The sequence below is a fragment of the Condylura cristata genome, unplaced genomic scaffold (assembly GCF_000260355.1).
Source record: "Condylura cristata isolate star-nosed mole 26May11 unplaced genomic scaffold, ConCri1.0 scaffold00023, whole genome shotgun sequence".
Classification (NCBI taxonomy): domain Eukaryota; kingdom Metazoa; phylum Chordata; class Mammalia; order Eulipotyphla; family Talpidae; genus Condylura; species Condylura cristata.
The window spans coordinates 19941851-19957601 of record NW_004567124.1 but is presented as its reverse complement, the minus strand read 5'-3'; the positions used below and the strand labels follow the sequence as shown (position 1 = coordinate 19957601).

At 38.7% G+C, this 15751-nt stretch overlaps 1 protein-coding gene across 1 annotated transcript in view; it reads right to left on the bottom strand.

The window, feature by feature from the left end:
• Positions 1-15751, bottom strand: part of FBN1 (fibrillin 1) — a 226687-nt gene that overhangs the window by 191482 nt on the left and 19454 nt on the right. Inside the window, exon 3 of the mRNA XM_004687821.2 lies at positions 1799-1881. Within this exon, the coding sequence (XP_004687878.1) occupies positions 1799-1881 (83 nt within the window). The remainder of the gene's footprint in view (positions 1-1798; positions 1882-15751) is intronic.

Sequence of the window (15751 nt, the reverse complement as noted above, 5' to 3'; positions counted from 1 at the left end):
GCTCCAGGTTCCTCATTAATTTTGCAATTATGATTTATATGACCTTAGATTGTTGGATTACTCATTTACAAAACAAAGCTGTGAAACTAAACCAACACTAGCTGTAAAATTCAGTAACTCTTTTATCCAAATCAGTGGATCTCCATCTCACTTTACTTCTTCCACAGTATGCAATTTATCAAAAATATAGGGTGCCATACAAAAGGAAAGCAAAACAAGCAAAGATCCTGTATCTAAATACGTTTATATGCCTCCCTTTGTTTATTAACTTTAAGATAATGACAAAAAATTACAGTAGTTGGGAGCCTACTTTATTATGTGTGTAATTGCTAACAATTTCTATAAAAATACAATGCCCTGATAAAATCCAGATCTTGTCAGTTCAGAATATCTAACCCATGGAGCAGCTTTTATCCTGCATTTAGTCCTGCTATGAAATACACTGGTGATCTAGGAGGAGTTTAGAATCCACTGCCATAAAACTAATTCTATAGTCAGGATCCATCTTTAAACAAACAAAAAAAAAAGCTGTTAACATTTTCAAGCCACCCAGAGACTAATGCTATACTGTCATCAAATACACTGCTGAAGATCAAGATGACTTATATTTATCAGCAGATTAAGATATGGTCACTACTGCTGACAGACAGAGGCATGGTCTTGTGAATCTCAAACACCTGCATAACCTTGCAATAGATAAATGAGACATATAAGGCAAAAAAAAAACAACACTTGACAGAAAGTTCACTGAGACATCAAAAGGGCTAGGGGTTGAAACTGTTAAGAAATCAGCTGTCAAAGACTCCTACTAACATTAATTTAAATAAATAAATAATGTTGTCCTGAAGATAGCACTTCTTCGAGAGTACTGTTGTCAAGCTCATTTAGAAAACTCCAAATACCATTAAAGCCCTCTTTTAGTGATTCAGTTTTGATTTTGAAATAAACTTAATGTGCCAAACAAATAAAATGCTTTTAATCAAACTCCAAATTGGGAAACAGATGGACTTTTTTAGGCCACCCAGAAAATATTGTTTGGAATATTCTATTCTTCTCCACAGACTATTCTTAGCTAAGTGAGAAAGTAGGTTAAGTGATTGCTAAATGCCCTTTCAGCTTCAATTTCCCCATTAGATAAATGGAGTCTTCTGAAAATTGAAAATTATTTTGTAGATATGATGACTGTTTTGACTCAGTCTATTCAGTATAAATAACAAGCTATCTCACTCTGATTTATCACTCAACATTTGTGGAGTATCTGGAGGCTTATCACAACAGCAGAATCCACACAGACATCACTGGTGCCATTGCAGTTCTTCCCTAATCTTCCCATAGATCATAAACTGATGTTCTAGCCACATCCTTTTCCTTTTGTCTAAAATTACCTCTGCCTTTGGCCTCTACTTCCCAAATTCAATATGCAAGGCTTGGGTAGATTGGGGGGGAACAAAATTGGAAATTACAGAAAGTATATTCTTTCTCAAAGCCCCATTACCTAGTCTACACAACTACATAACATATATAATGACATGAACCAAAGTCTCCCTGTGGTCCTTCTCCCTGTATCTCAGAAATATCCTAAAAGAAGGCACTAAATTAAAGTATAACTGTGGTTTGACCACCTTCATGTATTTTTCTGATGTAAATTCAGAGGAAATTGGAAAATCTTAGAGCTAGAAGCCTATACTAAAAGCATAGTGATAGTAAGTAGTCACAAAGAACCAAAACCTAAGAATTATGATGAAAACAAAGCAACAATAGAAGAACATTAAGAATGACAGATTGACTATTTACTTACGGACAATACACTGATTTCCACCAGGTAAAGTTTTCCATCCAGGGCAACAGTAAGCGTTATAACGTGATCCACAGACATTGGGTCTGCAAGACAAAAAATAATGATAATAATAATCAATCTCACAAAATTAAGAGTGATAAAAAATAATTTATTAAAATAAATAAATGACTAATTGAGGAATCACTCCATGTCATAATTTTTATCTTATTATAATAAGTAAAATATTTTCATCTTAAAAAAGTCAGTCACAAGAAGGCCATACTTTTTTTAAAGAATATATAACCAAGATGAAATAGGAAAAAATTCCTGAGTTATTAGGACAGAAGTAATCTTTGCAGACTTAAGGAACTCAATGTAGGCTTAGTAGTTTGGAACCTAGTGATATCAATAAAGGTATCTCTTAGTATCACCTGTGCATACAGCACATCAGGAACAAACCAGAGATGCAAAATGCACTGCATTTTATCACAATTAACAGACATAAAGTTTTATGAACCACATGAGTTTAACAATGAACATCCTACCAATCTAGTTGAGTCAAATCTGCTACAAGCAAGGATTTCAATTCCTACTCATTGAAGCTGTCTGTGCGATTATCTACAGCCGAGCTCACCTCTACAATGTGACCAAGTCTTCCTTTCACCAGAATTAGAAGAATGCAAACTCTGACATGAGTCAGAAAAATAAAGACCAAAACATAAATATTCCTCTAGCCAAAGTTTGAAAACACAGTTGAGACCAGCAATTACAGGAAAATAAAGTCAATGTCAACTGAGATGTTTTATTTACACACAGTTTATCATCACACGAAGTTTCTCCTTTCTTAGTTCCAGATCCAGATGATCCACATTTCACAATTTAAAAGAGCAGCCAGGTAAGGACCTAAGTAATTCTTAACTGGAAACTAATATAGAGGATATGGTTACAAATGATCAAAAACTAAAAAGCGCCACACAATCAAACAACACAAGACTCTAGAACAGACAGAGACCCAAAAGAAATAATTTGTTTTATTTTGCCACCTCTGAGGCCCTAAACACTGATGTTAGTGCAGACGAATGTTAATTGAGTTCAGGAGTGTTAAAGAAGGTCATGTGTTTTACAATCAATTTCACAAAGAGGAGTCAACCCAAGGCTTGTTGATAGAAATATGATATTCCCATGAGCATAAGCTTTCAAAAACCATTGCATATCTTCAATGTATTTTTGGAAGGGGTACATTCACTAGGTCCCTCACTAGGTCACTGACCATATTGAACAAACCCTGCTGCATTCCCTCTGAACTCATTATTTCAACAAGATTGGCAATAAGGTAAGGTCTTTACTCTATCCTGTACTCCTTTCATGACCCCAGAGAACCTGGAAAACTCTGCATGGCAAAATGCATACCTCAGACTGACTGACGCTGACATCAGATAGAGAAGTAGAGGCAATGGTGGAGGAGACAGAGGAAAGACCCTTAACCCATATCTGATTGCCCAGGGCTTCCCCAGGCTAGATAGAAAATGATCTGGTAGAGCCTTAATATGTACATGACTTTAGGACCTCTCTGAGCCTTCATTTTCTTCTTCTACATATAGGGATAATAGTATGCCTGCCTTGTCTATATGAGTTTGTATATGCATAACACACACACGAAGTTTCTAAACCAATGTTTCTCAATCTTTTGTCCCTCCTTTAACAAAATAACATCCCAAACATAATTCAGAGTGCACAGAATTTTCTAAGGCAACTCAGAATCTTGGAAAGTGGAGAGAGAGGAGATGGGATAGGCCTGGTTTGGGGGACACTAAAACCTTCCAAATTCATGAAAGTTCTTGCAACCTAAATGATAACCCAGGCCAAAGTCAACCACCTCAGCCTATTACAGCACCACTGGATCCAGTCCAACCCCAAACCAAATTCTGGAAGAGCTTCAGAGGACCTCTGTCTGAGTCTCTGCAGGGTGTCCTGTGGTTAGAAGAACTATGTTTTTCAAACAATAATCAGGACATGTTGCCTGACAAGAATGAGTATATTTATGGAGTAACAACACATACAATAGGGTGAAAAGAAAAAAAAAGATTCCAGAATCAATAACTTCATTCCTACAAAATAAGACAGTCAAGAAAGTTTCCATGGTATTAGAAAAAACATAGTAATAGAAATTTCCTTACTATTTTTTCAATGTTTAGAATCAGTCTATAGACAAAACATGAAAGAGGCTACAACTTACAATGGTTACAAAGCAAAATATAGTTTAAATGTTCTCATGTAAAAATAATAATCTAGATGTCATAAATGGGAAAATAAGTTGAAGGAAAAGATATGGAAAGAAACTGAGGTGTATTCACTGGCATCAATAAAGATGTCTTTTTTTCCCAGAAAAAATAATATTATAGTTTATTTTTACATCATTTTGTGCCTTTTTCCATCTCAGTTGTAATCTCCATGGGCTTCCCATCACCAAATCACCCATGTGCCATCACCATAGTCCTGTGCACTCTCCTCCCCATTTTTGATACCATCCCCCACTCCAACCCCATAAAATGTCTCTGGTATACAGTTGTTCATTATTATTACTATTTTCTCCGCGGTCCTTTATACTCCTGCTATGAGTGAAGCCATCTGGTATTTTTCCTTTTCTTTCTGGCTTATTTCACTAAGCATAATCCCTTCCAGCTCCATCCATGATGCTACAAAAGGCATGAGCTTATCTTTTTGATTGCTGAGTTATATTCCGTTGTGTATATGTACCGTATTAAATATGTCTTTTAATGCCATTTGTACATGAGCTATGGGTACTTCGGTAAGAGGTGCTCTCTGGGAAAAACACCTACACTTCTAAAATGTGAACAATGATGTAAACCAATGTCATGTCATCTCAATAAAAATAGCATCTCTAGGCCCTCCCTGGTGGCGCAGCGGGTTAAAGCACAGCACTGAGAATCTAAAGCCGCTTCTGCATGAGTTCGATTCCCGCCTGCCCCGGAGGTGACCACATGGCGTGGCAGACCTCTCCTGACCCGCCCGCTGCTCCCCTCAGCAGTGTACTTCATCGATCTGCCTGTTCTGTTCCCCACTCTGTCTCTGGTGAAGCCTCTCACCACCCCTGAGCCTCTGGCCTGCACCCTAGTTCTGTATGCACAAATAAATAAATCTTTAAAAAAAATAGCATCTCTATACAAAATATCACCTTTATATGCAGTACATCAGGAAAATAAAAACCAGAGATTATAAAGTGCAGTCCATTCTATTACAATGCATAGATGAAAAAATGTTTAAAATAACCAATAGGTGAACTAAAAGTATATGTACTTTTTAAATTGAGTATCGATATCTTAGTAAGCTTATGTACCCCTTTTTATGGCAAGGAGTCAAAGATAATGTTGAAATTTATACATAGAGGGATGAGCATAGTAAATAGTGTCATGAAGATAAATAGGGGGAAGTATTAAAAATAGAAACAGTTAAAGTTTCTCTGGTTTCCATAAGAGAGGAGAATCTAGGAAAGTGAAGAGAGTTCTTACTTGCTCATTAATGCCTATCCACGTGTTTGTTTTTTAAATATGTGATTTTATATTTTGATCGCTGCCTTTTACTTACAGCAAAACATTACAAGTATGAACATCTTATCCCTTAAATAAGGTACATACTGCTTCATTAGAATGAAATCTCTTTCATTCACAGTTCACGTCTTTAGTTATCCACACTTCTATTCCACTGCATCTTTAAAAATTCTATATAATGTTGAAATATGATTGCTTTTGTTTGCATGTTCAGGCTTTTCTTACTTTAAATCTTTTTTTTTTATATTTATTTATTTATTCATATGGAACTGTGGTGTAGGCCAGAGGTGCAGGAGCAGTGAGAGACTTCACCAGAGACAGAGTGGGGAGCAGAATAGGCAGATCATTGAAGTACACTGCTGAGGGGAGCAGCAGGTGGGTCAGGAGAGGTCTGCCATGCCATGTGGGTCACCTCCGGGACAGGTGCGTATTGAACTCATGCAGAAGTGGCTTTAGCTTCTTAGTGCTGTGCTTTAACCCGCTGCCACACCAGGGAGGGCCCAGTAACTTTAAATCTTACAATAAGTAACATATCATTAAATTTCTGTTATTTCAACCACCATTCTCAAATGATGATTGTTCTAATCTCATTGCCATTTACTTTTAACTACATTTTTTTTTTAAAGATTTATTTGTGTATGCAGAACTGGGATACAGGCCAGAGGTGCAGTGGCAGTGAGGATTCACCAGAGTCAGAGTGGGGAGCAAAACTGGCAGATTGACAAATTACATTGCTGAGGGGAGCAGCGGGTGGGACAGGAGAGGTCTGTGGCTCCATATGAGTCTGCTCCCTGGCCAGGAATCTAGGATCCAACTCATTCTAAAGCAGCTGTGGATAGCTTCGGATAGCTTCGCAGTACTGGCTTTATCCCATTGGGCCACCAGGGAGGGCCCTTAACTGCATTAAAATAGGGCCATGTTACATGGCTTCATGTGAAGTAAGTTTTCTCCTCTGCTGATTTTGGTCTTGAGAACTACAAGTTAACAGAACTCCTTCAAACAAGCTGGGTGGCATTTGTTCTACTTACATACAGAATGAAAAAAAAAAAGAAAGAAAGAAAGAAAAAGAAAAAAAAACAGCTCTAATTCTAGAAACAAAGAATGTCTTATTTAAGTTGGAAAGCACTAAGGCATGTAAAGTCTAAAGTAGCCATGTTGGATTATTTCCATTACAAAAGATTTTATTCTAGGGTTTCTGCACAGAAAAACATTTATAAAGTAGACAAATCATTAACGGGGTTACTTTTTCGTGCAGATGAAAGTGTTGCATTCATATCTCTCTTTTCATTTCATCAGTCACACCTACTAGCCCATCAGTCAAAAAAAAAAAAGTCAGAGTTGACATACGTGGCAGTGTGTTAGTAAATTCAAGGGAAAACTCAAAGGGAAAAGAATGTTATGCTAAGTACAAAAGAAACATAGCTTTATCTCTTCTTTAGAACAAGCAATCCTTTCTGATCAGCGCTATTATTGTCTAAAAAATGGCTTAAGAGGGTCAAACAAACTAGCCAGGTCTAGTTTAAATATACTCATGCTTAGAAGTAGAGAATCAGGATTTAATTCAGGAATCGTGACTCCATAATACATGTGCCTTATGTTAAGGCAAAGAGGATAGGACAACGTTCATTCAGTGACACTTATCAAGGTCATCCAGTGACATCGATGATAGCATGCATAGCAAGTCATTGAAGACCTGCCAACAAGCCACAGAGCTAGCACACATTGCTTTTACCTGTATTATAATAGTTCCTGGGGGAAAATGGTAAATACATTTATAGTCCACTGCATCATTCTACTTGTCACATTTTTTAAAATTTCCTATTCTTTATGTGTAGCTTCTTTTACCAGTTGCTTTCAATGTCATGCTCTGCAACAACCCAAGTCTACTCACTCTGGGGGATGGGTGAGTCTCGGCAGCCTGGATATTTGGATCCAGTTCAGACGCAGCACTCAGAGATTGTGTGGGCTAGCTAAAGCCCCTCTCAATGGAGCAAACAGCTGGGCTTTACCACGTCTGACCACATCATTGCAAGAATTGGCCTCTGTGCAAGATGTCTGCAGTGTGTCCACATTCCTTAGCCAGAACCCACTTCTGCAAATCTGGCCTCTCTTGTAGCAGAATAGCTTTCTGCTTCCTATCCCAAGTGTAAACTCCTTTTTCAGACAAGACTTGGATCATAAAAACAAGTTCAGGGGCTCCTATTTCATATGCATGCGTTTCTCAGCCTGTGAAGTGATTAAATTCTTGGGCAAGGAAGATCCTAACCATGAGGTAAAGGTTAATGAGGTTGGCCCTGCTACATGAGTTGCCTCTTTTTTGACCTTTGTGGGGGGGGGGATTATAATGTAATCCCCTCGAGAATAAATGCGGATAGATATCAAAAGGTATATGCCTTCAAATAATGGAGGATGTCCAACTGCCCAAAAGACACATCCGAAGGTAATATCCCACTGCAGCTGAGTTTGAGAAAATAATAGTTTCCACTGTCAAAATGTGACAGATAATGAAAAAAACTATAATGCACAACTGAGCTCCATATATTGCAAACTATACATAATAAATTCATGAATACCTTCACAAATTTTTTATCGGGATAAAAGGAAAAACCATGAGTATTATCTGTTGAAGGAACCCACTACTACTGCAATGAACTTTGCAACCTACCCCCTGCCATTGTAGTGCTTCTCTTCACTGAAGGCAGAGGTGGTCACCTCTCCCAGCAGTGATTTGAATACCACATGTGACTATTCCAGCCCATCTGCCAGTCACAACAACTCAACTAATGAAACTTCAAACCCTGGTCATGGAAAAAAGCTTCCATGGCCTCCTGGAGCTTCAGCTGGGTTGTCCAGATCCAGGGACTCATTTCTGGATTGTCTGGGTCCATGCTGGCTGGAACCTGGACAATCCTGGTTTCCTCCTTCGAAGATGCAGGCCAACCAGACTTTCTAGCCTACTTTGTACAGTTTTTCTTAATAAAAATAACTTCAAAAAGAAAAGAAGGAAGAGTTGGGATTCTGGCTTGCAAAAACTTTATCCCCTCCTTTCTTAAAAGTGACAAAGATAAGCACATTTAACACCCAGGTCTTGGCATCTGATTCCATTTTCCAATAAAAGGCAGCAGGAATTCCTGGACAAGTAGCTGTTTCAAGAACTGGGCAAGGAATACCCAAGATGAACCTGAGTACCTTGCGGTGATTGAATATTCTACAGAGACAAACACAGTGATTGAATATTTTACACAGACAAACACAGTGACAGGGGTAAGTGAAGGAACACATGAGACAAATTAAAGAGCCCCGAGAGCCCAAAGTGAGAACCACCTGAGCAGCAAAAGTAGTACTGCATTATAATCCAAAGTATAAAATGTATGTCTATGCACACATAACGATAAGTAGATGATTGAATACATAAATAACTGGAAAAGAGGAGCAACATCTCCTATGCTGGAGAATTCCAATAATTGATGTGGATGCCATCTCCTCAAAAATAAATAAATAAATAATGGAGTCGAACTCCCCACTCCTTTAATGTGAGCTGTGAGTAATGACTGTCTTCGAGAGGAATCCCAATCTGGGGACAATCTATTAAATCCTGACCAACTGTCCTTAAAGCTGACAGGGAGGGACATAAAAAGCAAGTAGTCTGTGAAACTGTCATAGTAGAAGACATGGCACCTACATATAATGGGGGATCCTGAACAGTGAATGGACATTAACTCTGAATGATCAGCAGTGCTGTAAAACAACATCACCTCATTTTTTTTTTAATAAAAAGGATGTGAAGTTAAAAACTAAGGAAATCTGAATAAAGAATGAACTTTATTAACATAAAATATGAATTTTTATTAACATAAAATATATTTCTATTGGTTTATTAATTGTAATAAATGCATTATACTAATTAATATAAGATGTTAACAGCAGAGGTTACTATGTCCAGAATATGGGAACTCTGTATTATTCTCATGTTTTTTTCTGTAAATCTAAAATTGCCCTAAAATGTAAAGTTTATTTAAAAATAAAATAATATGAGGTCTCCCTGGTGGCACAGCAGACCTCTCCTGTCTCAACCACTGCTCTCTTCAGCAGTGTGTTTCAGTAGGTCTGCTTGTTCTGCTTCCCACTCTGTCTCTGGTGAATCCACTCACACATCCCCCAACCCCTGCACCTCTGACCTACACTTCATACATATGTATAAATAAATAAAAATAAATCTTTTAAAAATAAATAAATATTCATATTGAATTAAACATGCATAAATAAATGTAAAAATAAAATAATAGTTGTAACGGTAATAAAATTACAAACATGCTATGATAAGTAAACTTACATTCCAAAAAATGTGACTAAGACAGTCTTTGCTCTCAAGAATCTCAGCCTAAGAGAGGCAGGGAAGCAAAATGGATCATACAAGAAGTAAAACTGGGAAATCAAAAGTTTGCCTGCCGAGCTAAAGGAGTCCAGAACAAGTGTGTGTAATGTCATCACCTGGGGAGGCTCACAGGGGACTATCTGAGCTATGACATTTTGCTTCCCAGTTCCTAAGAGGAGTCACTGGTCTTATTTTACCCTACTTCTGAAATTCCTCTTAAATTCTCTATGTTAAATACCTTGTCCAAATCCTGATGTCCCACTGTTGGGCACATTTTTTTTCTTTTTTCTTTTTTGCTGGCTCCCCATTTCCTCTCTATTCCACCAAAACAATGTAGTTAGATATCATTTCAGACTCACCTTGCTTATTCTGCTTCACTACCATCCACAGATATACCTTTGCTTCCTCTAAAACGGTAAACATCTCTTTAGTAACTTCACCTCTAGATACGTCAGCCCACCCTTTCATTTTCACCTTTCAACCTCCACCCTCCCATTCTGCACTTGTTCTTCATTGTCTCAGCCCCACTCACGCACACACCCTCTTCCCAAACCCCCTACACAGAGAGACACACACACTAGACTTCTTCCATCTTTATACCACACATGCACACCCACCTCTTCATCCATCTTTATACTAGCTTTGATGTATAATTAAATGTCTCATTCTGTCTCTCTCTGTCCCTTGGTGGTAATCTTCCCTCCCTAATTGATCCCACCTACTTTTCAACCTACCAGCCAATTTCAGACATGCCTCTCAAAAATGTGTGTTCCCGGTCCTCCCTGGTGGCGCAGCGAGTTAAAGCACAGCACTGAGAATCTAAAGCCGCTTCCTCATGAGTTCGATTCCCGCCTGCCCTGGAGGTGACCACATGGCGTGGCAGACCTCTCCTGACCCGCCCACTGCTCCCCTCAGCAGTGTATTTCGTTGATCTGCCTGTTCTGCACTCCACTCTGTCTCTGGTGAATTCTCTCACCCTCCACATCTCTGGCCTGTATCCCAGTTCTGTATGCACAAATAAAGTCTTTAAAAAAAAAATGTGTGTTCCCTAAAATATAATCAGATAAATTTTTGAATTTTATATATTTATGCATACAAGAATTGGGGTGTAGGCTAGAGGTGTGGGGAGTGGGATGAGAAGATTCACCAGACACAGAGTGGGAAACAAGACAGGTGGATTGACCGAAATACACTGCTGAGGGGAGCAGCAGGTGGGTCAGGAGAGGTGTGCTGCACCATGTGGGTCACCTCCCTGACTGGGATTGAAATAGTGCTCTACTGGCTGTGGACAGCTTCACAGTGTAACTCACTTCACCATCAGGAAAGGCCCTAACTAAATATTTTAAATGGTAACATATGGAGATTCTTATGCCTGAAACCTATACACTCTGACACCTGACTAATAACTCTTCAAGTAGAGTAGCAATGTCTATTATGCCTAAAATATTCTGCAGTCTATTCAGAAGCATAAAAGATAACATCAACTAAGTGCTTTAACAAGTATGGAGTACAATTAACAAGAATTAATGCTATGTCTTGGTATAAAAAATAGTCCAGTTGTAAATGCCACCAAATGGGAAAAGCTGTTTAATAGTGAGAACTATTTATTATAAATTAATCTATTTATGGAAGAATATTTCATACCTATTAAAAAACTATAGGCATTTAAACAATAATGTCTAATGGTTCCATGACTTGATTACTTTGTTAGCATGTCGATCATTAATTTACTCTGATCAGTGAAGTTATCAATGTTTATAACTGAGGGATCAATTTATCTCCTTCAGGACAATATAAAATCAATGTAGACAACACATTCATGTGTGAACATCTGATTCTATTTCTTTAGCAAAAGAAGCAAAAATTCCAAAAGCAGCTAAAAAACAAACAAAAAACACCATTTTCCGCTCACAAAATGGTGCCTATTTTATTACGGCAGGTTGTTGCAACTGTTCAAAATCCTAAATGAAGCCAACCGTATGTGACCAATTCCTAAAGAAAATCTTTACACAATTCACGGGACCTTGAACGCTCTCTCTAGATGTACGGTTAGGACAAAGGCTTCCCCACTCCTGAGTGGGGTAACAGTGCAGGCAGCACAGAGAGGCTGCTGCATCAACAAGTTCATTTGAGGTACCCTAAACTGTGTTTTGATGGAGGTGTTGTGTTGATTAAAAGCAACATCTCAAAAACTTAAGAGCCAAAGAATTTAGCTCACCCTACCAGGGCTACGTGTACACAGTCTAAGAAAGCCGAGGAAGCAGAACACTGCCAACACAGGTCTTCCAATCTGGGAGGTCACTTTTAGACTGGAAATCTGTGTGTGTGCTCTTCTTTTTTAATAAGGAAATACATATAGTAAGAGGGTGGACTGCAATAGGAACTGGACAGTGAGCCTTGAGGACAGAAGCACAGAGCTGTGTGCATGAAGTCTGACACTGCTAAGCAGCAGCACTCTGCCTCTGGTGTGCCAGATGAATGAAGCACGGAGCACACAGAAGACTGCCGTGCACTACTAATCTACCCCAGTTTGGCAATCCTCAACTTTAAAAGGCAATGACCGACAATGTTTCAGTTACAGTTTGCACTGCACTAACTTGTCTCCCAGGGAATCTGTAAGTGTCCGCTGGTACATTGTTGCAACAGGAGCTTTGGTGCAACTTTGCAGTGGATCAGGTTTGCAAGGCGAGACTCAGCTGCTTGCACAGAAGTAGCATTTACTGAAAGCATGCAGGCTAGTAAAAGCTGATCCATGCAACAGTGAGATGAGGAATAAAGTCTGGAAGGTGGGATAGGAATGAGGGGTAAAGTTTTTTTTTTTTTTTTAAAGATTTATTTATTTGTGCATACAGAACTGGGGTATAGGCCAGAGGCTTGGGGCGGTGAAAGGCTTCACCAGAGACAGAGTAGGGAGCAGAACAGGCAGATCGACAAAGTACACTGCTGAGGGGAGCAGCGGGCAGGTCAGGAGAGGTCTGCCACGCCATGTGGTCACCTCCGGGGCAGGCGGGAATCGAACTCATGCAGAAGTGGCTTTAGTTTCTCAGTGCTGTGCTTTTACCCACTGCACCACCAGGGAGGGCCGAGGGATAAAGTTTTACAAGGGACAGAAGGAGACATCATGACCATAGTCAAGAACCATTTGCATCAGCAAAGTATTTGATGTTATCACAGGCAGAGTTATCCCGAGACCACCACCACGAAAACTGTCATGTAATCAGGTCAACAGCAGCCTAGGCATCCCCTGCTTTGTGATAAAGGCTACATCTGCAGGTGGTCAAGGAATTCTCTGCTGTGATTTGCAGATAGTAAATAGGTCACAGTTTTCCAGGAGTGGACAGCTAGTAGCCAGCTCATAGGAACCCACAGGGCACCCCCTAGTTGGCTGTATAAAATGTGCTCCCACCTAAACATGGAGCCAGGTATATTTGTTTATGAAGCTGAAACTTTATTTTTTGACCCTGTAAGGAGGAAGAGGAGGCGCCTCAAAACAGCAAAACAAGCACACCTCAGATTTTCATCTTTCCACATCTAAGAGAATTTGACCAAGGATACCATGAAAACCCACAGTGCTTGCACAGAACTGCTTTGCAGAGCCCTGCAGACCCTCTATTTTACCTGTGAGCACAGGGACATTTTCTTTGGGATATTCACTCTTTTCTTAAGCCAAAGCTGCACTGTGCTTTCCCAAAAGGGTGGGCAAAAAAATAAAAATGTTCGCTATAAAGAGTCAACTAAGAAGGTGATGCAAAGCTGGGCCCAAGTGGTGTCTGAATTCACCACTCCCATCGGCTTGGCCTCTTCCCTGCCCTCTTCTGTAGAAACAGGGGTTTGAAACCATGATTCTTACCACTTCCCCAAAATTCTCAAACCAAGATCTGTGTCCAGGGAGATAATATCTTCTGAATGTATTGGCAACCCCATGAAAGGCAGGAAAATCAGCCCATGGGGTCAGACTTAGAGGAAAGAATGGGGTCCTTCAGGAACTGGGAGTAGACTGATTCAATGCTCTAGTTCTAAATACTGGCAGCACACAATCGACAAACAGGTAAGGCTCCAAAATGTCATTTTTATATTTGTATTTAGAACTGGGCATGGCTTTTCCAATAGAAACAACATTAATTGGTGGTGGTTTGGTCCCCAGGCTAGTCAAATAGCAATCTCTATCAGCTAAATAGGCTCTTGTGGGCTGGTCTGGGATCCTGACCACAACTTAAAATGTTGTTTCTATGGGAAAACACATTCCACGGCAGACAACCAGAGGGAAACTTGGCCATTCAAACCCACAGTCCCTGCAGCTACAGTAAGTTGCCCAGTGAGCTGTGAGAACTGAACTTCTTAAACTCAGGCCACTACACACAGTCCCATGAGGGAAGCCAGAATCAGAGCTTGCCCAGCCCCAGGCCCAGTGCCATCCCAGCCCCCAACAAGAGAACACAAGGGTCGATGTGGAATATCCATAAATTCATAAACCAGCAACTTAAACACTAGGAAGTAGCTGGAGAGTCTAACCCTCAAAGTACCCGACTCCCTTTCAAGTTGAGATGACTCCATCCCACCAGCAATGATGACTTAGCCAATGTCCAGTACCAGTTCTCAGCCAAGAGTTCAGTGAATTCAGAGTCATTTGCAGAAAGAGTGGTTTCCAGATGAAATAAAGAAGGTCAATTTTGAATTCTGGTGATTTTGATCTCATATTCAAGTTATTCGAGCATCTCAGAACTGCTGGAATTGAATGACTAACTTTTCTTTTGCATTGTGTGCTTCTTAAGGATAGAAAGTTCAGATGCATCTTTCTAACACCAGTATTTTATAACAACATCCGAATTTTAAATGGTAAGTGAAGACTTAGGGTTTCAAGTATACTTCCAACTAAGACAATATAAGTTAGAGAGAATTCTGTTAGAGTAGTACTTAATATATTGAAAAGGTAACTATATTTATAGAAAATTAAGTAATAAAATACATGGATAAGAAATATTTACTAATAATAAATATAAAGTCACCCACCTTTTTAAATGTTTTCAATGAAAATGAAATATCAAATGCATAACAAAAAAATACCCATAAGTGGAATTCATGGAGCCTGAGAATAAAATTTTTCCATGTTCCAGATGCATCATTTAGAAACATTTTATAGTTGTTAACTTCTGAGATATTGCACCTCACTCTACTCACAGGAGTCAACAGGGTATTCAAAAATATTTCTCTATCAAACCCTTTCATGGGAACAGGGGTATTGTTGCTAAGGAACAAAAAAAAAAAAAAAAAAAAAAAGAATATAAATCACTGATAGAGTTTATGTTTCAAAAAAATCAGAGGAAGTAAGTAAGCTAAAAGCATGGATTGTTTAGATTATTTCATTGAAATTAACAATTGACATTATTAGGGATCAAGAGCTCAACAAGTTTTGTTTTTAATTTTGTAAATGAGGTAAGCAGATATTTCTAAACATTCTGATATCTGGGAGAGTTTCAGTAAGTAGTCTGAATTTGAAGGAATTTGACTAAATCAGGAGTCTCCCAAGTCCATGTGAAGTCATACTGTAGAATAAAACTAATAATTACCAATTTTAAAGAGTATTATAATTTGCAAAATGTTCATGTGACTCTTTGCTAAAATCTCATCCAGAAAATATATGATTGTACTCATTTTCAGATGAGGAAACTGAAATTCAGGGAAACGGAATAATTGCTCAAATACTACAAAATTGAAACATTGTCCTAAATCACTAATTGGAAACCAAAAGAATTAATTCATTAATTCCAAAGTTAGTACTAAAGCTATTTAGAGGTGAGAAAGGTGTGTCCATAAATATTCCAAACAGAATATGGTTCCTTTATATTAACTAATGTGTGCATCATTTTTTGTGTTCTGGTTTTCTTAGGTTTGCTGAAACAAAAATTTTAGGAGATATTTTATGAAATATATAAGTTGCCCATGTTTATTGCTGCTTTATTTACAATTGGAAAAACATGGAAGCAGCCCAAATGCCCAAAAGTAGATGACTGGATTAGAAAGATGTGGTAC